This window comes from Salvelinus namaycush, chromosome 9, assembly GCF_016432855.1.
Source record: "Salvelinus namaycush isolate Seneca chromosome 9, SaNama_1.0, whole genome shotgun sequence".
Classification (NCBI taxonomy): Eukaryota; Metazoa; Chordata; class Actinopteri; order Salmoniformes; family Salmonidae; genus Salvelinus; species Salvelinus namaycush.
The window spans coordinates 35,856,381-35,881,878 of record NC_052315.1 but is presented as its reverse complement, the minus strand read 5'-3'; the positions used below and the strand labels follow the sequence as shown (position 1 = coordinate 35,881,878).

At 45.0% G+C, this 25,498-nt stretch overlaps 1 protein-coding gene across 1 annotated transcript in view; it reads right to left on the bottom strand.

Moving 5' to 3' along the window:
* Nucleotides 1-6,752: 6,752 nt before the first annotated feature.
* Nucleotides 6,753-25,498, bottom strand: part of LOC120054021 (ras association domain-containing protein 8-like) — a 41,979-nt gene continuing 23,233 nt past the window's right edge. Inside the window, exons 2-6 of the mRNA XM_039001376.1 lie at nt 15,025-15,230; nt 13,268-14,271; nt 9,068-9,233; nt 8,812-8,919; nt 6,753-7,148 (exon numbers count right to left, since the gene is read on the bottom strand). Of these exons, the coding sequence (XP_038857304.1) occupies nt 7,117-7,148; nt 8,812-8,919; nt 9,068-9,233; nt 13,268-14,271; nt 15,025-15,127 (1,413 nt within the window). The 5' untranslated portion in view covers nt 15,128-15,230 and the 3' untranslated portion in view covers nt 6,753-7,116. The remainder of the gene's footprint in view (nt 7,149-8,811; nt 8,920-9,067; nt 9,234-13,267; nt 14,272-15,024; nt 15,231-25,498) is intronic.

Sequence of the window (25,498 nt, the reverse complement as noted above, 5' to 3'; positions counted from 1 at the left end):
TTATATGGTTGAATGAATAATGCAAATAGTGTCACGATTAAGAGAAAATTGTGTGAATGAAATGTATTCAGATGAACCCGCCTGAGTTGCCTCTCACCACCCCACTGACCTGGACCTGTGATCTGGTCGGACCAGACAGTACAGTAGTTAGAGGAAATGTGGGAGTATTCAAGCTAGAAATATGTGTAAAAGTATTATGATTATGAAGAGAATTGTCAACAGGGGACGGGAGTACTAAGAAAACGGTAATATAATATATTTATCAGCAAAATGTGAGTATCAATCTGTTTAAATCGTGTATTAAATAATGGTATTGAGTGTCGGGCAATTGTATCTGACATGGCACTTTGCGTCTTGCAGGGCATCTAAATAATTTGAGATGCTCCGTAACGCGCCTTGAATACTTCATGATTGCATTACCACATTAGTCTAGAATAGATCATACAGTCTGTGCCATTCGCGCTCTCTCGTTCTGGCTTCCACTGCTGTTCTGCAGCAGCATCCTTGGTACGTGCACAACCACACTCTCCTCATGGCAACACTGAACACAAGCGAACAGAGTTCAACCACTTTCAGTAGTAGAACGGGTAGAGCGCTTTTTCTCAAAATGGGTTAAATACACCTCCCTTGACTCAAGTGACCAATGTTGCATCACAGTTCGCCCGATTTTTTCACTGGGGGAATCTAGTCGTGAAAGCCTTTCTGATTAATGTTGCCGATTGCAGGAAATGTATGTCATGAAAATGGTTCATTCCTAATGTAAGACGTGCAGAAATGAACGCGCCGCAACCCAACTATAACTCAGGGAAATCCACCAAACCCATTGGTGGTGTTAAGCACACCCCTTGGAGCTGTAATTCGCTGGTTGTCTATTGGACGGCCTGAACATTAGGAATATGACTGCCCACTGGCTTTACGAGACGCCAATATCTGTATTATTTGCATATGCAGTTCAGGTTGCAGATGCAAGGGAGTGGGCATGGTTGGGGTAGCGCAAGTGGACTGAACTTCTGCGTTTGTCTAGCCAACACTGCTATTCTTTAAATGCACCTAACTTTAATGAAATATTGTACCTTCTTTTTCAGAAAACAGTTACAGTGTTTGCATGCATTAAAGTGTAGCACTCATCAGAGCTATTGGAGTTATTTTCTCTTACAAATGACCTGTTCAAAAATAAAACTTGGGAGATTGGTGAGTAGGCTATACTGTATATTTTTATCTGGTGTAATTTTGTATTCTGTTCAAAATGAGAATATTTTCCAAATGTTTTTGAAATAGCTAGATACAATGTTTCACAGGGTGTATGATGTGTTATAGGCCTATGTTGTAGAATTAATCACTAGTGTTGATCATATTTGTAATTTTGACTGATAAGATTAAAAGAGAACCATGCTAAATAGTTTACAACCGAAATGTATCGAGAATTCAGATGAAAATGCCAAAGATTAGCCTGCCAAACCAACTGAGATTGCCATATAGTTTTAAATCCAAAAGTTATTTTCAGCATTTGGATTCACACTATTTAGGCAACTGCTTTGCCAAATTCCTAAGGCCACAATTAAGTTTATATCTGCTTGCCATGTTGATATCAAATAAGATGTATGATAAGGATATTATTATTATTACTATGCTATTATTGTGTTATTACCCCCCCCAGCCACTCAAGTTAGCATTTAGTAGGATATCTTACAAATCTGAAATCAGGTAAGCCACTGACTAACGTACATTGCGCCTATCCCAATTCCACTGTGCGTGTGACAGCGGCTAACCTGGTTTTAGGGAGACTTCCCTGTCCCTCCTGCCGTCGTGGGAACGGCCCTGTCCAGACAGACTTTCTCTAAATGTAACGTATATCCGCAAGCTGTACATCTAGTGCTATCTGACACCTATTGGCTTTACTGCCCTCCTTGTGGCCTTTCTGAGTACTGTATTATATCCCAGTACACAATCTCTAGACAGACTGTCAGTCAGAGGCCTTTATCATTAGGCTTACTATGGACCTGCCCTCCTGTAGACCTTTCATGCCATCTACTGGGACTCTACTGGTGCTGAGTTTTTCTTTGACATTGCCTTAGTTGACTTTTATGTGTATTTCGTTAATTAGCATAGACACTTGTATCAATGTATATAACTATGTATACTCAGTTCCAAAACAATTAGCTTGACAATGTGTCCCTATGGGGGAAATAAACCTTTCTATTGAAATCATGTGGCCTCAAGTATATTTATTTCCTTCTTACTGTACAATTAAAAGCCTGTGTGTTGTTTCAGTATTGAGTTTATTGCCTCCTGGATGACTCAGAGTGACACCCAGTAGATACTGTAGATATGTAAAGTGATGTAAGTCAGACTCATTAACTGTGGCTTACTCAGCATGATGTGAACGTGCAAACGCTCACAGCACCACCCCATCAACAGGCAGTCATGCAGGCAGCAGGGCTATATCTAGAACATTCAGGACCGGCTACAAACAGCCTCTAGCCCCCTACCTCTTAGACCCAGGCACATGTGTACTGTACATTTGAAATGATTGGATAGGTATAAGCAGTATGGCAAAAGTGGAACTACCATCATAGGGCTTATACCTATCCAATCCTTTCAGATCTACACAAGTAAGTCTGTTTTTGTCAGGGCCCCCTTTCTTTCTAGTGATAACAACATTCAATGCCATGCCATGATTTCCAACCCACGTCCTGTCTAGATACATATTGATCTGTCTGGTTAAGGTCATTCTTTATAAAGTTTCTATATTTAAAAGGCAAAAGTTTCACCTGCCTCTTGCTGAAACATCCTAAACAGATTAGGTGAGAGAGGATCCATGTTGAGTGGTACTGTATCTGTGAGCAAACATAATGCCCTCATTAGGTTAGCACCCTGCCAACCCATCATAATCTGTTAATGTTCTACTGTTTCAGATTGCTGTCCTCGGGGTTAGATCTTGAGTGGGTGAGGTTGTGTGTGTTTGTGTGTGAGAGTGGTAGTGCCCTTGTGACTGTTCTGTCTGTACAGGCAACAAAGGGGATGTTTCCAAAGATTAGAGACTAACTGGATGTGATTAAACTGCTCCTGAACTGGAAGGCCTTCCTGTGTGATAATCCCTAATAGAAAAACATCAATTTTACTCAGTCTGTGTTTTGGTATTTGTTTTTTCCCACATCTCTCTCTTATCTTCCCATGAGACTATCACACAACATTAGCGTTTAGTGTTTCACTTCCACTGCATACTCATGTCAATGTGACCCTGCAACATCTCAGTGTGTGTGTGTGAGCTTCCCTTTCCCAGGTGTGGTTTAGTGAAGTCATACCAGATCAGAAAACTGTCCCCCTCTCTCTCCTTTCTTTTCCCACTTCTCTCGGTTTCTCTCCCTCCCTCTCCCCCTCTCTCTATGTCTCCCTCTCTCTCTCTCTCTAGACTATGGGAATTGTAGGGATTTGGGGCTTATCTATCCCCAGCCAAGCCAGACATGTCCTGATCTTATCACCATAATCCAATTCCACATAATTCATCTTAATATCATAACTGTTTTGCCCTTTCAAGTAGCTCTGACAAACATACAGTACCAGTCAAAAGTTTGGACACACCTGCTCATTCAAGGGTTTTTCTTTATTGTGTACTATTTTCTATATTGTAGCATAATAGTGAAGACATCAAAACTATGAAATAACACTTATGGAATCATGTGGTAACCAAAAAAGTGTTAAAGCAATAAAAATATATTTTATATTTTAGTTTCTTCAAAGTAGCCACCCTTTGCATTGATGACAGCTTTGCACAATCTTTGGATTCTCTCAACCAGCTTCACCTGGAATAACTTTCCAACAGTCTTGAAGGAGTTCCCACATATGCTGAGCACTTGTTGGCTGCTTTTCCTTCACTCTGCGGTCCAACTCATCCCAAACCATCTCAATTAGGTTGAGGTCGGGTGATTGTGGAGGCCAGGTCATCTGATGCAGCACTCCATCACTCTCCTTCTTGGTCAAATAGCCCTTACACAGCCTGGAGGTGTGTTGGGTCATTGTCCTGTTGAAAAACAAATGATTGTCCCACTAGGCGCAAACCAGATGGGACGGCGTATCGCTGCAGAATGCTGTGGTAGCCATACTGGTTGTGTGCCTTGAATTTAAAAAAAATCACAGACAGTGTCACCAGCAAAGCACCCCCACAACATCACACCTCCTCCTCCATGCTTCAAGGTGGGAACCACACATGCGAAGATCATCCGTTCACCTACTCTGTGTCTCACAAAGACACGGCAGTTGGGACCAAAAATCTCAAATTTGGACTCATCAGACCAAAGGACAGATTTCCACCGGTCTAATGTCCATTGCTTGTGTTTCTTGGCCCAAGCAAGTCTCTTCTTCTTATTGGTGTCCTTTAGTAGTGGTTTCTTTGCAGCAATTTGACCATGAAGGCCTGATTCATGCAGTCTCCTCTGAACAATTGATGCTGAGATGTGTCTGTTAATTGAACTCTGTGAAGCATTTATTTGGGCTGCAATTTCTGAAGCTGGTAACTCTAATGAACTTATCCTCTGCCGCAGAGGTAACTCTGGGTCTTCCTTTCCTGTGGCGGTCCTCACGAGAGCCAGTTACATCATGCTTTTTGCGACTGCACTTGAAGAAACTTTCAAAGTTCTTGAAATTGTCCTGATTGACTGACCTTCATGTCTTAAAGTAATGATGGACTGTCATTTCTCTTTGCTTATTTCAGCTGTTCTTGCCATAATATGGACTTGGTCTTTTACCAAATAGGGTTATGTTCTGTATACCACCCCTACCTTGTCACAACACAACTGATTGGCTCAAATGTATTAAAAAGGAAAGAAATTCCACAAATTAACTTTTAACAAGGCACACCTGGTAATTGAAAGGCATTCCATGTGACTACCTCATGAAGCTGGTTGAGATAATGCTAAGAGTGTGCAAAGCTGTCATCAAGGCAAAGGGTGGCTACTTGAAGAATCTCAAATATAAAATATATTTTGATTTGTTTAACACTTTTTTGGTTCCTACATGATTCCATGTGTTATTTCAGTTTTGATGTCTTCACTATTATTCCACATTGTAGAAAATAGCAAAAATAAAGAAAAACCCTGGAAAGAGTATGTGTCCAGACTTTTGACTGGTACTGTGTGTGCCCCAGCTACTCCCCCAACCTACAGAGGTAAGGGTTACAACAGGCATGTAGAGAAATGCCTGACATTGACAAAGTCATTAGACAACTACTGAAGTGTGGAAAAAGGTGTAAATATATGGGTGCACATACAGTATGTAAAGAGATGAGGAATCTGTTTATGTGCTTTTCTTGGGATTCCTAACAAGTGGTAGCAAGGACAAATATTTACAGAGCTGTGGAGCAGCTAAGCAGAGTTTGTTTCAGGACAGTGGGGGTTCATGTCAATCATTCCATCAGACAGCCACCATGTTTACACAGGTAAACACAGAGAGAGGGAGAACGGTGGGACTGAGTCATCTGACATGGGTCCAGAGAGACGTGGGTTTGATCACTGTTTATGATATCACTTACTGTAGTGGTGAAATCCCTAACAAGCTACATTACAGAGCAGAAAACTGTGAATAGACATTTTACTTTCAATGCTATCTAGTCTGCTAAATACACTATCAGGACCAGGGCTACTCATCATAAAGGGTTGGATAGATTTCATTTGCATTTTTGATCATTTGCATAGTCTGTTAAAACTAGATTGTACTGTCCTTGTTCCTAGTTATGCACTCGTGTCATGTTCCTTTTTATTTGTGAATAAGTTCCTTTTTATTTTCCATGGTCAATTACCAAAGCAAGTCACTGTGGTTGAGATGAGAGAAGAGATCTAGACTGGAGCCTGGGAAATGGCGAGTATATGGTATGAAGAAGCACTTGAATAGAGAATGAGTGTGCATTAAATGTGTATGTTCAGCCATTTTGTGAGGACATGTCAGCATAGCATAGTAATCTCCATAGCAGTCGGTGCTAGGTCACACATACTGTATGTCTACTGTATTATAATCACCACCACCTCCCCACAGCTGTAGGTGCCAGGATGTGTTCACTACTTCCCTCCCACACCAAGGGAGACATTTTTTGTAACAGACTGTGTGAGCCACCTATGTGTAATGAATTTATTGTGCTTTCTGTCACTCACAGTGCATTGGAAGACTTGCAGTAACCATTCAAAACAGCTCCTTATAGCAGCCATTATTCATCTATGAATACCTATAATAAATGTATAATGCATTAAACAAATGTGCCTCATAGAAAGAGCGACTTGAGTTTTGAGTCAGCTTTATGCACTAGCATGTGAAATATTCAGAGTTGGACATTCCCAACAACGGCCCATCCCAACAACGGCTATATCCTATTGTGTCACTAAACCAGGCCTGTATATGCAAGTACATCTGCAAATATGATGTGGTTTCTTCAATTCTTCAAAGATGTCTTTCAGAGGATTGAACGTTTTCATTCATTCAAAACACAACAACAGCCAGATTATCTAAAACATAATGCCTCATCTTTTATTATATTTAAATACACAGAAAAAGTAATCATTCTCTAGGTAAAAGGTTTCCTAAATTATTTTACATTTCATACATAGGTACTATGTATCGTACTTCATACGGTATACAGTAGCCAAATGCTGTAAATATATTTATGTAGTATATACAGTATGTATATAGTATATCAGTGGAGGCTGCTGAGGGGAGGACGACTCATAATAATGTCTGGAACGGAGTAAATGGAATGGTATCAACCATGGAAACCATGTGTTTGATGCCATTCCATTGACTCCATTACAGCCATTATTATGAGCCGTCTTCCCCTCAGCAGCATCCACTGTAGCATATGTGGTAATCTGGATAATAATAATGACAGACAGTAGTTATAAAGACAAACAGGGGTTAAATAGAATATGTGGTGGTGACATTAAAGGGATAGTTCACCCAAATCACAAAATTACATATTCGTTTCCTTACCCTGTAAGCAGTATAGACAATGCATGACAACAATCCATGCTTTGGATTAGTGTTCCTGGCACTGTTTCCTGTAATTTTGTAATTTGGGTGAACTATCTCTTTAACTGAACAGTGAACAACTCCTTGGCCCTGCTGTCCCTTGTTTTATCTCCATGACGATTCGCTGGATGTCACGACTGCAAGACACACAAAAATAAGTGTGGATGATGTCTCCATTCATTTGGTTTGGTTTGGAAAACACTTTTCTCGAAACCAATTTTATTTTTAAGGCGGAAGGAGAGCTTGCTAGATAGAGACAGTAAAGCATGCCCTGGTAGTGGGTAGAAGTTGGCCCGAACCATTGATTCAGAGTCTGATTCTGAGTTATTTAACCATCTAATGGATTGGGTCATAGGGACAACTGATCCTAGATCTGTGATGAGGGGCAACTTCTACCTCAAGCATGCTACTTCTATTTCCCCATTAAAGCCAGAGAAACAGTCCAAATACCTCAGCAACCTGGAGGGAGGAGGGAGAGCGCACACACACACACACACACACCGTGGAAACCCATTCCAACCAGTTAGGAGGAAACCCAACATCCCACATACTAGGCCATGGCTCTGTTTCAGTACTTCTGAAATGCATTGTTCCATTCTCTGTCCTTAGAAGTAATCACTCATCTGAAATATCATGGAAACTCTTACTTTACACTATCCAATCAAGTTGGATCAGAGATTACGTCACGGAAGGGAGGAAGGATGCATGTTTAAAGTATTCATACAGGGCCCGTGACCTCACACGGGAGAGAATGGACTGTGCAATACACCTTACAGAGTTCTGAGGTCAGGCTCTCTCTCTCTCTCTCTTTGGAAGTCAAAGGTCACCAACATACAAGACAATATAGAAGTAATCTCCCAAACAGAAACATAAAAGCCTCTCTGACACAATAATCAAAAATATATATTTTACACTACAGCCCGAATGGTCAGTCAATTGTAAGCAGCAAAAATGTGTATTTTTATTTATTTAAATGAGGCTCACTCTTTTATACAGAAATAGAGTGGTGACAGGGTAACAGTGTGGTTGTGTTTAAACACAGCTGTCTGTAGAGAATAGGCCTGTTGTTCTGAGGGTGGAGAGACACCCTGCATCGCTGGACTGACTGGGGCAGGGGACACAGCGACATACTGTGGGGAATCATGAAGCACTCACAGCTGCACCACCCGTCTGGATGTTACAGCACAGCTGGAGTGGAGGGAGCAGCAGGAGGCAGAGCTACTGGTAGTCCACAACATGCACAACACACACACACAGACACACACACGCACGCACGCACACACACACACACACACACACACACACACACACACACACACACACACACACACACACACACACACACACACACACACACACACACAAACAGAGAGAGAGCCTGACGGAAACAGCTAGAGAGAGTGGTGATCGAGAGAGAGAGACAGAAGTAAGGGAAAGAGAGCAGTTGGGACGAAACAGAAAGAGAAGAGGGAGGGGAGATGTGCAACTGAGTAAGATGTTAGCAAAGCAGAGTTGAATGCCATGATTGTAGACAGACCAATATAACATAACCAGAATGATCAGGAAATCAGATAGCATTAGAGGCGTAAAGGGGCAATCAGAGGACAGAAGAAGGTCGTTAAGGGAAACCTTCAGGGGCAGGGAGGGGGTTGGGGGCTCCATGCGGGGACCTCCACCCTTAGTAACAGAAAAGAGGGGTGTGGCCGCCAGGCATGGCCCAAAAAATCAAGCCGAGGCAGGGGGGCAGGGCGGAGTGAGACAGGGCGGGGTAGCGGCAGGTAGAGTGTCACACATACACACCCTCAGGGTTGAGGCTGGACACCAGCGGGTTCTGCAGGTTGCGGGGGTGTCCCAGGAACTGCTTGGCTGTGGGGCGGGGAGGCGACTCTGAGGGGAGCAGGCCCAGGCCTGGTGGAGAGAAAGATGGAGGTTTAAGGTGAGCAATCATCTGTGTGTGTGTGAGTGTGAGTGTGAGTGTGAGTGTGAGTGTGTGTGTGTGTGTGTGTGTGTGTGTGTGTGTGTGTGTGTGTGTGTGTGTGTGTGTGTGTATCTGTACCTCCATTCCTATATCCTTCCTGTAGCAGGTGAGCTAGTTCTAGCTGGTCGCTGAGATCTGTGCGTGAGTGTGTGTGTGTCGGCAGGACTCCCGCCTGCTGGATGAACTGCTGCAGGTTACACTGCCTCAACTCTTTGTTCAGCTCCTCCAACTCCTCCTGCTTCTCCTAGGGAGGGACACAGAGAGGGGGCCAGGACAGTCACACCTAATCCCAAATAGACCCCTAACCCCTACACTGACACACTTAATGATCCTATAGGCATAGGTGTTGGACCCAGGGAACAGTTGTTGGGGGTTAACTACCTTGCTCAAGGGCAGAACGACATATTTTTCCAACTTGCCGGCTCAGGGATTCAAACCAGCAACATTTCAGTTACTGGCCCCACGCTCTTAACCCGCTCTGAAATGTACATAGGACAGTTTCAGTCATGTTTGTATTTAGATACAGATCATTAAAGAAGTGGTGAGATGTTTCAACATGAAAATGTTGTTGCTATTGCATGAATCAACTCCTTTGTTTTCTGGGACTACCTCACAAATATCAAAATATTGTATATCTGAAATGCATAGTTGGAATATAAATCAATCACAAATATAGAGCTAACTGGCAGAGACATGAAATGTAATTTGCAAGATTACTTGGACTAGTTACATAATCATAGGAACAAACGCAGACTAACTGGCGCTGTTCTTTCAAAGGCTGTAATTCCTATTCTCACCACCAGAGTGCAGCAACAGCCACAGCATTCATCTCAGATGTCAGATGCTCATCATCATTAACGAACAGTCAGTCACCTGCTGCATAAAACTGCAGCTCGCCACTGCTGCCTGCAAAGGTGTAACATTCATGAACATACAGTTCATAAGCTTGTTGCAATCAGCAACGTATGTTTAAGTGTATAGATGCCCATCAATTTGAATTTAACTTTGAATTGAATTGAACTGGGTGAAAAAGAAGAAGAGAGAAGCCACTTGTCTTGCCAACGTCAACTGTAAAGTCACTCTCGGAACAGTGGGGAGAGAGAAAGGGAGAGGGGGGGGGGGGGGTAGATAGAGAGAGATGTGCTCTACACCCTGCCGGAATGGATTAGTTGTGGGAAACAATTGACACCTGCAGGCTCATCTCCATTCAGATTCAGAGTGTTTATAGTCACATGTACTGGGGTTGCAGGTGTGTTTGCAGTGTACAGTGAAAACCAGCAAGCTATGGTCCTGTACCAGGCAGCAAGTGGGTCCTTCCTCCTTGGAGGACCATTTATATAGGGCCAGGTAGCGGAGTGGTTAAGAGCGTTGGGCCAGTAACCAAAAAGTTATTGGTTTGAATCCCCAAGCCGACTAGGTGAAAAATCTGTTGATGTGCCCTTGAGCAAGGCACTTAACCCCAATTGCTCCTGTAAGTTGCTCTGGATAAGAAATGTTGTGACTCACTAAATGAGTCAGTCATCATGACGGTGTAGACCAAGTCACACTCCCACTTAGATGATCGACTGGACTTCTAATGTAGCACAGCCGTTACTTATGGATCCCCGGAGATGGGTTGTAATAGTCTAAGAGCGCCTATGGCCCTTTCTTAATGTGGGATGTAGCAAATGCACTCAATCCACATGAAATACATTAGAATATCATTAGCTACATAATAAAATAAGAGGGGGGGGGGGGGGGGGGGTTATTAGCACAATCAGTGTAGCCTTCTGTTTGTTTTCTTGGATAAACTTTCCAAAACCATTCCTCTACCTAAGCTGTTCTTCCTACTGAAACAGAATGTACAATTCTGGGTGTATCTGACCTGAACAGTAGCCCTGATCCACAAAGTGGCTCTGTTCGAGTATCAGGTTTCATGTGGATTATGATGAGGCTTGTGTTTCCCTCCAACTGGGTAAGGCCATTATTCACACTGCAGGCACAGCCTCGCCACAACAACAACATTAGAGCCTCACCAATATGTTTTTTGGGGTCCGATACCGTTTCTGATTTTTTGGGGGGCAAAACTTTCCGATACTGATATATCTGCCGATATACTGTTTTACAGCGGGGAAATAAAAAAATGGCCATCCAAAAGAGCAATTGTCCACTAACTATGCTACAAACTTTGTGACAATAATGACACATAAGAATGTCCACAAGTGTTCAGATAAGCATGAAATTCCTTTTTTTCATCCTATTTTTTGAATATCGGTTATTGTGGAGTTATCAGCCGATACCGATATAGCATTAAAAGGCCAATTCCGGCCGACAATATCAGTGAACCGATATATCAGTCCGGCTGTAAACAACATTACCGTCTCCAACTGTAAGCAAACTCTGACAGACCTGCTTGTGGCCAAGTCAAGCCAAGAAAATGCACTTGTGCAACTGAACAGTGGTGGAAAAAGTACTCTATTGTCATACTTGAGTAAAAGTAAAGATACCTTAATAGAAAATGACTCAAGTAAAAGTGAAAGTAACCCAGTAAGATACTACTTGAGTAAAAGTCTAAAAGTATTTGGTTTTAAATATACTTAAGTATCAAAAGTAAATATAAAAGTAAGAATTGAAAATTCCTTATATTAAGCAAACCAGACAGCACAATTTTCTTGTTTAAAAATTTACGGATAGCACAGTCCAACACAATCGTTTGACATGTTTCTACTGACTGTTACGGAACTTTTTGACATTTCGTCTGCTTTAGTGAACGTGCTTCCTGACTTTGGATTTGTTTACCAAACACGCTAACAAAAATAGCTATTTGGACATAAATGATGGACATTACCAAACAAAACAAACATTTCTTGTGGAAGTGGGAGTCCTGGGAGTGCATTCCAACGAAGTTCAGCAAAGGTAAGTGAAGATTTATAATGCTTTTTATGAGTTTTGTTGACTGCACAATTTGGCAGTAACTGTATGGCTTCCTTTTGTGGCTGAACGCTGTTCTCAGATTAATGAATAGTGTGCTTTTGCCGTAAAGCTTTTGAAATCTGACACAGCGGTTGCATTAAGAACAAGTGTATCTTTAATTCTATGTAAAACATGTATCTTTCATCAAAGTTTATGATGAGTATTTCTGTTATTTGACGTGGCTCTCTACAATTTCCCCCGGATATTTTGGAGGCATTTCTGAACATGGCGCCATCGTAAACTGAGGTTTTTGGATATAAATTTGAACTTTATCGAACAAAACATATATGTATTGTGTAACATGAAGTCCTATGAGTGTCATCTGATGAAGATCATCAAAGGTTAGTGATTCATTTTATCCCTATTTCTGCTTTTTGTGACTCCTGTCTTTGGCTGGAAAAATAACTGTTCTGTGATTTTTGCTGTGACCTAACATAATAGTTTGTGGTGCTTTCGCTGTAAAGCCTATTTGAAATCGGACACTTTGGTGGGATTAACAACAAGATTACCTTTAAAATGGTATAAGATACATGTATGTTTGAGGAGTTTTAATTATGAGATTTCTGTTGTTTGAATTTGGCGCCCTGCACTTTTCACTGGCTGTTGTCATATCATCCCGTTAACGGGATTGCAGCCATAAGAAGTTTTAAGATACAAGTATATAAGGAAGTAGAGGTACTGTCAATGTCATACGAATGAGAGTACAGATTCGTATATGGGAGAGTATATCCAATCGGTCCAGATGAGAACTAGGCTGTCACAGCCAATCATACCAGTCAAGCAAGTTCAGTCAGACACCCAACAGGGGTCACATTACAATTCATAGCAAACATTCTTCCAATTAGATACAAGTTGAATTTAAGTACAAAACATTGTTTAATTTTGAGACAGTTTTTTCCCCACAAAATATACTGTAGATTTCCCCATCACCATTGGAGTTAGAGATCATATTTACTTGTTGTTGAGTGTCATTGCACTGATAAGTGTATACGTGTGTGTTTGCTGCAGTGTGCTGGCAAGAGGGGGGGAGCGAGGGTAGCTACACCCGTGGTTCCCAAACATTTTTGATAAAGTTTTTCAAATGTTCTTGTGATCCACCAGATCACAACGTAAAATATCACTGCAGACCACCATTAATTGATTGATGTCATTGATTGGCTCACTTGCTTTCCCAGGTTTGAATCAGTTTGTCCCACACCATTGACCCCCCATTTGGGAACCACTGAGCTACAACCATTGAGCTTCTTGTGGGTACTGGGTAGGTGTGTGGGTGAAGGAGAGAGTGAGCTACACCCCTCTCTCCAGGGCCCTGCCCTCTCTCCTTACCTGCAGCAGTGATTCGGCCTTCCCCAGACCCTTGTCCGTCTCTGATAACGCCCCCTCCAGCTCCTCGCTGTGCCTCCCCTGGCTCTGTAACTCCGCCCTCATCGCCCCTAGGGACTCCTCACCCCCTGCCTGATTGGCCCTCCCAGGCGGGGCGCTGCCACCTAGGCTCTCCTGTTGGATCTGCTGCTCAAGCTGGGCGGAGCGAGACGAGAAGTCGTGGAGTCGCCGGCCGCAGTCGTCCATCTTGGAATGGAGCTCCCCCAGCCTCCTCCTCATCCCCCTCTCTCTCTCCACCTCCGCCTGCAGCTCTTCCTCCCAGAACGTCTCGTGGGCCAACTCGGCCTGGTTCCTCCTGGCTGCCTGCTCCAGAGCTTCCATCTCCTCCGGGAGACGAGCCTCTGGGACAGGGGAGGGGGCCGGGGAGGCCCTGTTCCAGGACCGAGAGTCTCTCTCCATGGCTTCCAGCTGGGCCTCAATGGCCCTCAGCCTCTCCTGCTGCTGAAGAACCTGCCGGAAAACCTCCTCTTTGGATGGGCCCACTGGAGGGGAGGGAGAGGAAGAGTGGGGGGAGGGAGAAGGGGAGTGTGAGGAGGGAGAGGGGGAGTGGGAGTGTGGGGAGGGAGCATAGTGGGGAGGGATGGGGCTGGGTGAGGCCCTCTTTTCGGGGGAGTCGCGGGGAGACTTTCTGATGAGCTGCTTGGCTTTGGTTCTGGGGGAGGTGGAGGGCCCCAGGTTGAAGGTAAGGGACTTCTTGGGCTGGTTGTGTTTGAGGGGTTCTGGGTTGGGGTGTTTGGGCAGGGGAAGAGGGGTGACCCGGTCCTGGCTGGAGCCAGAGCCAGACCCTGGTCCATCACTGCTACTGGGGCCGGTGCGGCGCAGGAAGAACTGGACATCGTTGCTGTGCTGGCCCAGCTTGGCCAGGGACTCCAGGGGCTTCTCATTGGCTAACAGTTGCCTCTCTGAGTCCCTCAGTCTCTGGATTAGCACGTAGCGACCCGTCTGACCTGTGGCAGGAAGAGAGCGGGAAAGAGATTGGGAGAGAGAGGGAGAGACAGAGAGCCACAAATCACCACACATACCAGACATCACCACACAAATGCACAGTAAGTGGGCATCATGTTGACACCCAAAGTTCCATAATCTATACAGTTAACTGCTAGTTGCCCTCTCTCTGGCTCTGGGCTATGGCTAATGGCTATACAAGACTCTAAACTCTAGGTCTGCAGTCCTTCACTCAACTCTCTCTCACTTCTCTTAGCAATGAAAAATATGAGTAGAAGACTGTTGTATAAGTCTTATACAACATATAAACATGTTCAAACAAACTGAAATCTCCATGAGGACTCTGAAATGAGGACAAGCTCTCCCTAATGACCTGGCAGCCGCTCACTCACAGAGGAAAGGAAACTGCTAAATATGGAGTTTAGTTTTTGGCACTGCAGTATGCGGCTTCAGTACAGCCTGAGAGTGTGGTGACAGAAGCTTGCTCCATACCAAGTCAACTCCTAGCCCCTTTCCCCCTTGGCACTTCTTTGAGGTCAGAAAGGATGGGATAGGTGGAAGACACCTTGCCCTATGATCAGTGGGATTCTCACCATATTGCTGAATCCTATCCAATCTTTTCAGATTGGTGACTATGGGGTAGGGGCCAGGTGACTATGGGGTAGGGGCCAGTCAGGGTTGGTTTGGAAAGAGCCTTAAGGATGTCGAGGGACAGAACTTGTACCCTAGAGAGGAAGAGGAACTGAGATACTGACCAATGGCCTGAGCCAGTGCGATGACCACATCCTGGCAGGAAGTCTCCTCTGATAGGCCACAGACAACGCGCACCACTCCATCCACCCACACCTTCAGCTCCATCTGAGACGCCACGCTACGAGATGTGACAAGGTTTCAGTTTAGATCCGCTTGGCTTGGCTCGGTTTGGCTCAGTTCAGCATTGCATGGTACTACCGACTCCTCTCTGCAAGGAAGAGAAACATGGATAAGATTAAACAACACCCTCACAACCAACCAACCGGCCGTACCAAAATACTATACGTGTTACAAGAAACATGTCGAACTTCCACAACGTTATCTAGCCAAAGGGGGTGAAAAAAAGTAATCCCTCAAGACACAGAGGCATATTATTGTTGCTAAATTTAACACACCCTGTAGGCATCTGTGTCACATACAAGTGGCCCATTTCCTTCTCCATCTGTTGATTATTGAGGCTATGGGTTTAGCATCTCTCCTGCAGGCTCTATACGTAACAGAGCCGTTTTGACGTCAGGCCCTGCGTATGTGTGACTGAGTCTACCAGTAGTGACTGAGGTTTACATTTCCAGTCCACTGCCCCTGGGGAGCTGAGCAGAGCCGAGTATTGCGTTCCTGAAGTTTCCTGTTGGTTAGTTAAAGCTCCGATGGTACCTCACGGACCCGAGAGCGTCAACACAGATCTGTAACCCAATTAATATCTCCACTTCCCTCCTTCAAAGACGTTAAGACAGCTTATTGCCAAGAGGAGTGGACAGGCAGAATGCACTGTAGCCACTCGGTGTGTGTGTGTGTTACACTTTGATGCCTCCCACCAGGAGCTGACCTGGCAGACCTGGCAGACTTGGCAGACTTGGAACTTCAGAGACTGTCTCTGGGAAGAGCAGCGCAGCCTAACACAGGATGAGATTTAAGCCTGAGTGTATTTCACAGTGACGAACAGGAGCAGCACTTACCACTTCCCTGTGTGCCGATTTATGACTATGCTTGATCTGTATTCCACTAATAACAAGGCGATAACATGTGTAGCCTGACTCAAAGTCAATAAAGCACACACAGAAACCTTTTTTTTTATGACAGTAGTAGTAGGCTAGGCCTATAAAGTGTCTCATTTGGCACATGATAACTCATTAAGGCCAAAGACACCAATATGGCAGCGTGATCCTTAGAAAGGTTCTGTCAACATGAGTAATAGATCATATGACCCACTTGCTGTGTAACTGGCACACAGCACAGCTAGTGTTCGAGTTCCCCCCCCTAGCCTAGCTCCTCCCCCTCCTCTCGCTGAGGTGTTTTTACCCAAATCCTCTATTATCTCCTCCCCATTGAGTGTTGACTGTGGTCCAGGCGCCACCTATACGGGAGCTGCCCAGCAGGAATGCACTGACTTCATCTCATGAGCACAAAAATTCCAGCTTTCTTAACAAACCGTCATTATTACGGTTTATATACCATTACTAGCTCCCCTCCCTGTGACCAAGCTACCCCCAACATTACTCATGATGTGGTATTTACAGGCCAAACACTGGATGAGCTGGGGAGCAACAGGGGAGCACACTTGGCAACAGGACACAGAACTATTCACAACACCACCACACAAAGGAGTCACAACTCAACATTGCCACATTTGTATCTATCTTCCGGTTACTCACACAGGCTGTTTTCATTTAGAATGCAAGTCAGGGAGGGAGGGTTAATCTGCTTATCAACCTCACCAAAAGAGCATTCTAGCACTATGGTGGAATTATCACGACTGCACATAAAAAACTCACACACAGACCAAAGTGAGTTCACTCTATTCGAGATGAGATTAAATGAGTCATCAATCTCTATCGCATTGCTTATCTCCTTCAATAACAGCCCTCTTTCCTTCCTCTGGTATCGGTCAGGCCGAGAGCAGTGGAATGCTACCTTACAGGCCTGTGTGAGAGAGAGGGAGAGAGACGCTGGAACAAACTCTCCTTTGTCTATGAGAAGACTAGGACTCTAAAAATACACTCAGTAACCCAGTAAATCAAACATGGCATCCAACACCAACCCATCATAGTGGCCTGAGAGAGACACCGCTCAACACACTCAGGTAGGAAACTGGAACAAACACTACACCTGAATTCTACAAAATGCCTTCCATTCCTTGTCACTTGTATTGATCCGGCAGAACTGGACGATAGGTGGAAGCAAGTGTAAACGTTGATATAGGCTTCCAAAGATTTCCTTTAATTTATCTAGTGTTTTCAGATGGTTGTAAAATCAGTTGGTGAGATAAGGTGAGGACATATTAGATAAGAAGAGGGTAACGCTTTGGATTAACAGAGGTATCTGTCCTCTGACCCCTATACATTAGCTCAATCTCATATAGCACCTCACCTGGCCAAGTCTTATTGTCCAAACGAGCCCTAGTGTGACAGGTTCTCACGCTGCCTATGACACCCTGTGACAGCTTAGGAGTTGAGTGTGCCATGACAAGCTGTCCTCCCACAAAAACACACCTCCTAGACAGTGAAATGTGATCAAGCACACCAACAGGAAATAAACCAACCACGTTACTGCCTGGCTATTCTCACTGTTTGTTTGTCACAGGAACAACGGTGGTATCTATGGGGCATTACCATGTAAAAAGCCCCATGAGCACTATCATGTGAAGTTTATAGGAGAACATACAATTTGGTATCAAATGGAAGCTAAGAGAAATAAGGCATATGTGTTTTTAAACCATTTTCCAGGAATAAGCAACGTTTTTTATTTACTGTACTCTACTGTGATGTCCAAACTTGTGGAACATAGACGTCTGTAATTGGTTCAGATTTTGTCTGGCCAGGGCGAACTGACCAAATTTCAACTACTTTCAACATCCAAGGACGTCCACAGTCGGTGCTTGATACAGTAAATCAAAAAAAGTGTAGGTGTCATGGCAGGTGTCAGTAAGAGCTGGGAGAAGTGACATTATATTGAGAGAGGAGAGCGAGAAAGGGGTAGAGTGAGAGGGAGGGGCTGTCAAGACTGTTTTCACAGTCTTGCCTTGACCACTAGAAGACAGAAAGAGAAAAAAAACATTATGAGCTCAACATAACAACATGTCAGTGGAAGGGAGGACAGTAGCAGGAGACCAGTGGAAGGGAGGACAGTAGCAGGAGACCAGTGGAAGGGAGGAGAGTAGCAGGAGACCAGTGGAAGGGAGGACAGTAGCAGGAGACCAGTGGAAAGGAGGACAGTAGCAGGAGACCAGTGGAAGGGAGGACAGTAGCAGGAGACCAGTGGAAGGGAGGACAGTAGCAGGAGACCAGTGGAAGGGAGGACAGTAGCAGGAGACCAGTTGAAGGGAGGACAGTAGCAGGAGACCAGTGGAAGGGAGGACAGCAGCAGGAGACCATTGGAAGGGAGGACAGTAGCAGGAGACCAGTGGAAGGGAGGACAGTAGCAGGAGACCAGTGGAAGGGAGGACAGTAGCAGGAGACCAGTGGAATGGAGGACAGTAGCAGGAGACCAGTGGAAGGGAGGACAGTAGCAGGAGACCAGTGGAAAGGATGACAGTAGCAGGAGACCAGTGGAAGGGAGGACAGTAGCATGAGACCAGTGGTAGGGAGGACAGTAGCAGGAGACCAGTGGAAAGGAGGACAGTAACAGAAGACCAGTGGAAGGGAGGACAGTAGCAGGAGACCAGTGGAAGGGACTCCGGTGCCGCTGGGAACATCATCGACCAGGCCCTCGCCTCCTCCCTGACCATAACCTCATACCCGCTCTCCTCTACTTTTCCTGTCCCAAGCCCCGGATACGCGACCATTGGGATCCGGCACAATTACGCACATCACAGCACCACTCAGTCTCACTGTGGGAGAGCCTTCATGGAGAAGCTAGGGGTCATGGTCAGTCTCACATCTGGATACTGGCCTCTGTCCCATGGGCAGGTGGAGAGGACCAACCAGGAGCTGGGGAGGTTCCTTAGAAGTCACTGTCAGGACCGGCAGGGGAAGTGGGCCTCTGAACTCACTTTGTCACTCCTCCACCGAGCTGTCTCCCTACCAGTGGGGTACCAGCCGGCCCTGGCCCCGTGTACACCGAGCTGTCTCCCTACCAGTGGGGTACCAGCCGGCCCTGGCCCCGTGCACACCGAGCTGTCTCCCTACCAGTGGGGTACCAGCCGGCCCTGGCCCCGTGCACACCGAGCTGTCTCCCTACCAGTGGGGTACCAGCCGGCCCTGGCCCCGTGCACACCGAGCCAGACCGAAGCCCCTGCGGTGGATGAGTGGTTCCGGCGTGCAGAGGAGGTTTGGAACGCTGCCCACGAGAGGCTCCAATGCGCCGTCAACCGACAGAAGGACCAGGCAGACCGCCACCGTAGTGAGGCTCCCGTGTTCCATCCTGGTGATCGCGTCTGGCTCTCCACCAGGAACCTCCTGCTCCGCTTGCGCTGTCGGAAGCTGAGTTTGTGGGGCATTTCAATGTCCTCCGGAGGGTCATTGAGTTAACATACCGATTACAGCTCCCCACTAACTACCGGATCCGACCCTATTTTCATGTTTCCCTCCTCAGGCCGATGGTTCCTGGTCCCCTGGCTGATGCTGTCTCCCACGACACCCCTCCACCTCCCCTGGATGTTGAGGGAAGCCCTGCCTATGCCGTCAGATCCCTCCTGGACTCCCAACGTCGTGGGGGTCGGCTTCAGTACCTGGTGGACTGTGTCCCATCATTAGGCACACCTGGACTTCATCACTACCCTGATTACTCCCCTTTCATTTAGCCCTCAGTTGTCATCAGTGCTTAGGTGTTATTGTTTTCTCCCACATTCAGTACTCTTCTCATGTCATCAGTTCATTATTCACTTCACCTTCTGCACCTGCTTTCTGACTCCCGGTGTGTTACGTTGAGCTCATTTTGGAGTCACTTTTATTGTATATTAGAATAGAATATGTTTCTAAACACTACTACATTAATGTGGATGCTACCGTGATTATGGATAATCCTGAATGAATTGTGAATAATGATGAGTGAGAAAGTTACAGAGGGTCAAAGATCATACCCCCAAGAAATGCTACTCTCTCGAAATTACCAAAAAACAGGGGATTTGACCCTCTGTAACTTGCTCACTCGTCATTATTCATGACCCCTACCTTCTGGAGAATTTTTTTTTATTATACAAACTCTTTCAGCAGATTTTTCACCTAGTTGGCTCAGTGATTCGAATCATCCACCTTTCGGTTACTGGCCCAATGCTCTTAACCGCTAGGCTACCTGCCGCCCTGTAACAGCATGCCAACATGCCACCAACAACAGCATGAAATATCATACGTAATTAATCGTGCACATCTATCCTGGGATAATGTAAGTATGTCAATGAGACGTCCAGCAGCCTCTGACAGCTTCTCCAACCCCAACTGTCTTCAGGTCGACTTCACCACATCCTTACAGTGGCATTTCAAGGCCTGACTAACACTCATCTATGTGGTTGTGTGAAAGGTGTGGAGGATCCACACAGACCACTGACACATGTTCAGAAACACATCCACCATCACTTTCCAGGTTTTCAAAAACACAAATATCCACCCAGGCCCTCCACACCCAAAAGTCTCAGAGAACAGACAAAAAGCAGCCCAGAAATATCCCCCGCCCGGACCCCATCCCCTCAACCCACCCTAAGTTGCTCAATGCTGCTCTGCTTTTGCTCCTTATCTCCTAGTTCACCCCAGATCCACCCAGAGAGACAGAACAGTGATTACAGACATGTGCCCTTCCCTTCTCTCACTTCCCTTCTCTTTTCATGCCTCTCATCATCATCATCATCATCATCATGAAGCCTCCAACATGGCTGCTTGCTACACACACTCATCATTATTCCAATGGAAGAAACCAACACTGACACACAGGTCTAGTCTGGTGCTCTGGAGGCTAAGGCTGACTCTTGCCACAACTTGTTCTAGGATTGAATAGGGTGAATAATCAGGTGTTCTTCCTCAGAAGAGAGAGCTCCTTGCCCTGATAACCTCTAACCATGGTAACCATAGACACATTCCTGTGGCTACTAACTCACTTGATAGATCACTCTAAACACACACACACACATTCACAAAGATTCACACACACATGCACGCTCACGCAAACGCACACAGATTCACACAAGTACGCAGTTTTTCAAAAGTATCTTTAATCTGATTACAATCTTTTTGCTGGTAGCATGACTGCTGACGCAAACGCACACAGATTCACACAAGCAAGCACACAGTGGTCCATGCCAACCAATTCTAAGTTTCCACCGTACAGTAGAGGTGATGGTCATTCATTGGTGACATTTGTCTAGTTTAATGTCAGCTAAGCTACTAGGGTCAGCTCTCAGGGGGACAGGAACACATATCTACACTCGACAGAGCACAACAGACTCAGTACAGGTTTTCCTCAAGTGATCAGCATCAAAGCCCACACCGACACACAGGCAGCATATATCTTTCCATCTGTGTGTAAAAGACTGTTTGTATCTGTATGAGTTACAGTGTCGGCCTGTATACAGCACAGGGCCCAAGACAAGCAGAGCATGAAGAGGCCTCCATATGTACTCCACAGCTGTTCATAGAGGGGAACACGCATACACACATTCACTTTCACAAAGACACACCTACTTACTGTACGTCAGACACACCTTAGAATAAAGGATATGGGAAAACTTTCCGCATGTGCTTCAGGATATGAATCCGATCCAACACCTGCCCCTTAGGCAGTGAAAAGCAAGGAGCGGTATGGGTGGATGTGTGCCCACACTAACTGTGCTACATGCTAATTCAAATCTATCCCCGCCCCTCAGAGAGAAAGCACTGTTGACACCGAGGCTCAAAACTATTATTGTACAATCAAAGAGCGAGAGAGCAAGAGAGAGAGAGAGATTGAGTATCCCTTGTCACTGAGTAGTCACATGGAAGAGAGGAGAACAATGAGGAACAAAGGCCAGTGTACAGCACACACACCCTCAAAGATGACGCACACACACACAGAGTTTCAAATACGTTCTCTTTCTCTATGAAACACAAACATTAAAACAAAATCTCTGTTCTCCCTTTTGTCCTCACTCACAGGCAAACACACACAGTCCTTGACACACCAACAGCCAGTACCAGTGTAAGTATCACCCCCAGCTCCCTGAAGTAAACAGTGTGATAATGAGTGTCATTCTGGCGGTCTGGACAGTAGGCAGTGCCCTAGCGACGGGCACGGCTCTGCCTGCTGTGCCACTCTCACCCCCGGGCAGAGACAGAGACAGTAAACAGCTGGCACCAACCACCCTGGTCCCATCTGCACTTTGGGGAGACTCATTGTTACAATGGTCACACATGTATTCCTCTGGGTTCCTCTTGCTTTGCACCCCAGAGACACTGATTGCTGCTCCTATCGGTAATGTACAACAACATAGTCTGTCACAATGGGCTCCACATATTTATGTCGTCCTCACGCTCGCTTTGTTTGTTCGGCTTGACACTCATTACCGGCTTTGTTGGTTCTGTCCGTCTTGTCAGGCCGTCTGTTTTATGACCATTCTGCCCCAGGTGGGACAGCGATAACGCTAGAATAAAACTGTTGATTAAACTTTCTTTTGTCCTCTAACATCCATTCCCTCTATTCTTCTTCTGTCCCTCCATCGTTCAGAGCAGCTCCACAAGTGAGACAGATAAGACTAATAAAACAGCCAATTAGGTCAAATCATCGTCATCTGCATCCAGCAGGGTTCTGACAACATAACCGCACCACCGGATGTCTCCACTACAGAGCATGTAGTGAAGACAAGATGACACACACGTCCAGTGGTTTGGAGCAGGTGCTAGAGGTCAAGGCTCAGGCTCAGCAAAAAATAAAAGAAGACTCAAGAGTCGAGAAACATTACAAAATGTTGTTTCAATAAACCACATGGGAGCGTACTGTAGATCTGAGTGTGCAGTCTTCTTGTACCTTTATTTAGCAACAGTCCAGAGCAAGCAGCCTAGCAGTTTCTAACTTCCTTGGATGTCTGAGGAGGAAAAAGACAAGAAGCTGTCACATTCTGACACTCTAACCACAGACTTAAAAAGCCCACAAAACTGCATCATGCAGTAGGCCATATCTAAGCATATGTGTTCACATGCAGAAGTGATTAGCAGTAGCTTTGTCCTCCTACAGAGCTGCACTGACTGACTGACTGACTGACTGACTGACTGACTGACTGACTGACTGACTGACTGACTGACTGACTGACTGACTGACGGACTGACGGACTGACTGACTGACTGACTGACTGACTGACTGACTGACTGACTGACTGACTGACTGACTGACTGACTGACTGACTGACTGACTGACTGACTGACTGACTGACTGACTGACTGACTGCAGTAGAGAACAGGGAGTGGTCACAGGCCCTGGAGGAAATAAGATCTGTGAACTCAAGCCTCCACATGCTGGCCTAAAAAGGACTTAATTCCTGGAGAACTTTTCAAACAGGACCACACCTCAGACTCGAGCGGATTAACCTTTACGGTCTGTGACAATGTAATAAAGAGGTTTGAACAACAACAAAACTTCAACGAAAGGTTTAGTTCATTAGGAGGTCTTAGCAAAACAAAAAAAGCAGAAAGGTCCCTGTGTGTGGAGGTAGAGGCAGGTTTTTTCTCCTGTCTCACAGTCTGTATAGCTGTGTGTGTGTGTGTGACGTTTTTTCTCTCACACAGAGGGGGCCAGGCTGCTCTGGCCTCTCTAGACAGCCTGGTCTCATAGACTAGGCGTAACATAGTAAAAGTACATTCGGGACACTCAAATTTGGTATGGTTACATAAGACAGAAGGTTACTTGAGTAAATAACGAAAGTAGGTTGGTTGGTCGGTCAGGTTGATGGGTGGAGGTATAACGCAAATGTCTAGCAACCCAAAGGTTACATATTCAAATCTCATCACGGACAACTTTATAATTTTGGGTAATTAGCAATTTTGCAACTACTTTCTACTTTTTAGCTACTTTGCAACTACTTAGCACGTTAGCTAACCATTCCCCTCACCTTAACCTTAACCCTGTAACCAACTCCTAAACTTAACTTTAACCCTAACCCTAATCTTTATCCCTAATCCTAACCCCTAGCCTAGCTAATGTTACCTACCTAGCTAACATTGGCGTTAGCCACCTAGCTAACGTTATTCGCAACAAATTGGAATTGGTAACATTTCATATGTTTTGCACATTTGTAACATATTGTACAAATCGCAATTCGTGACATATCATATAAATTGTAATACGTAACATATCATACCAAATGGATGACGGACATCCAAAATGAATACACACCATGCAAAATGTAACATATCATACTAATTGGCACGTCCCGGATTTACATTTAATATGTTACATCTACCCCTGAGTCCAGGTTGGACACAGCTTGCTAATTAGACTGAGTGGTTGCCTGGTTTTCCGGCGAATGGAGCGCCGAAACAACTCATGAATAATGCATTTCACAGCACATTAATTTGGCAAATATTTCTCTGAACAAATCCCAAACACATGTGACCGATCGGCAGAGCCTCTTTGAAAATATCCCCTCTGTCTGTCTGTGGTAGCACTATTCAGATGCTAATGATTTAGCAGGAGGCATCATGAACTGTGGTAATAAGTGGTTTCAGCCACTCATATAGAAGAACACTTCACTGCTACAGACATCAATATCAACTCATTATACTGATTGGCTTGCTGAAGCCTTATATCCTCCAGGTTTGTGGGTTTATTTGCTGCAAGAATGAAAACATATTTTATAATAAATATGTGTTCTCAAAACCTGTCAACAGTGTTTTAGTGGTTAGTTAATAATGTGGACACCTGTGTCTGTACGGCTCTGTGAAATGACAAGGCATATGCCAGCCAGGCATTGTTGAGCAACATCTCATTCAGTTTAAAAGATGCAGAGTAACCACCCAGTTGGATACATATAAACCAACAGTAGCAACATACAGTATAAACACCAACAACAATAAGGCTAACGGACAGACCGACAGAGACAGACACACAAGACATTCAGAGTGTCAGTCCTGCAGCCGAACAGCACAATATGAAAACCACAGTCTGGGTGAAATCCCAAAGATCATCAACTAGCTACCAAGCATGGCAATACTGACAAAGGAGTTGACTTCTCATCATCACCAGTCAGAGTCCGTCAGTGGGACAGTGACTTGATGACAGGTTCCTACTCTAAACCACAGAAAAACCACACATCTGGGCAAAACGGTTTATATAGTCATGCCCAATCAGAGGTTATGGTGTGGTTTAATCATACCAAGAGAAGAATATAGGTTTTGCTCACACTAATGACTCACCCCTACCTCACCCACTCACTGGCCTGACTAAATTCACTGTTTTTGGCTGATTTAACTAACTCAACAGTTATGTTCACTAGACCAGTGTTTTCCAAATGGTGGGTCAGGGACAACTGGTGGGTCACAGCTGATTCCTTTTCAATCGTTACATATCACTTATCCATACTAT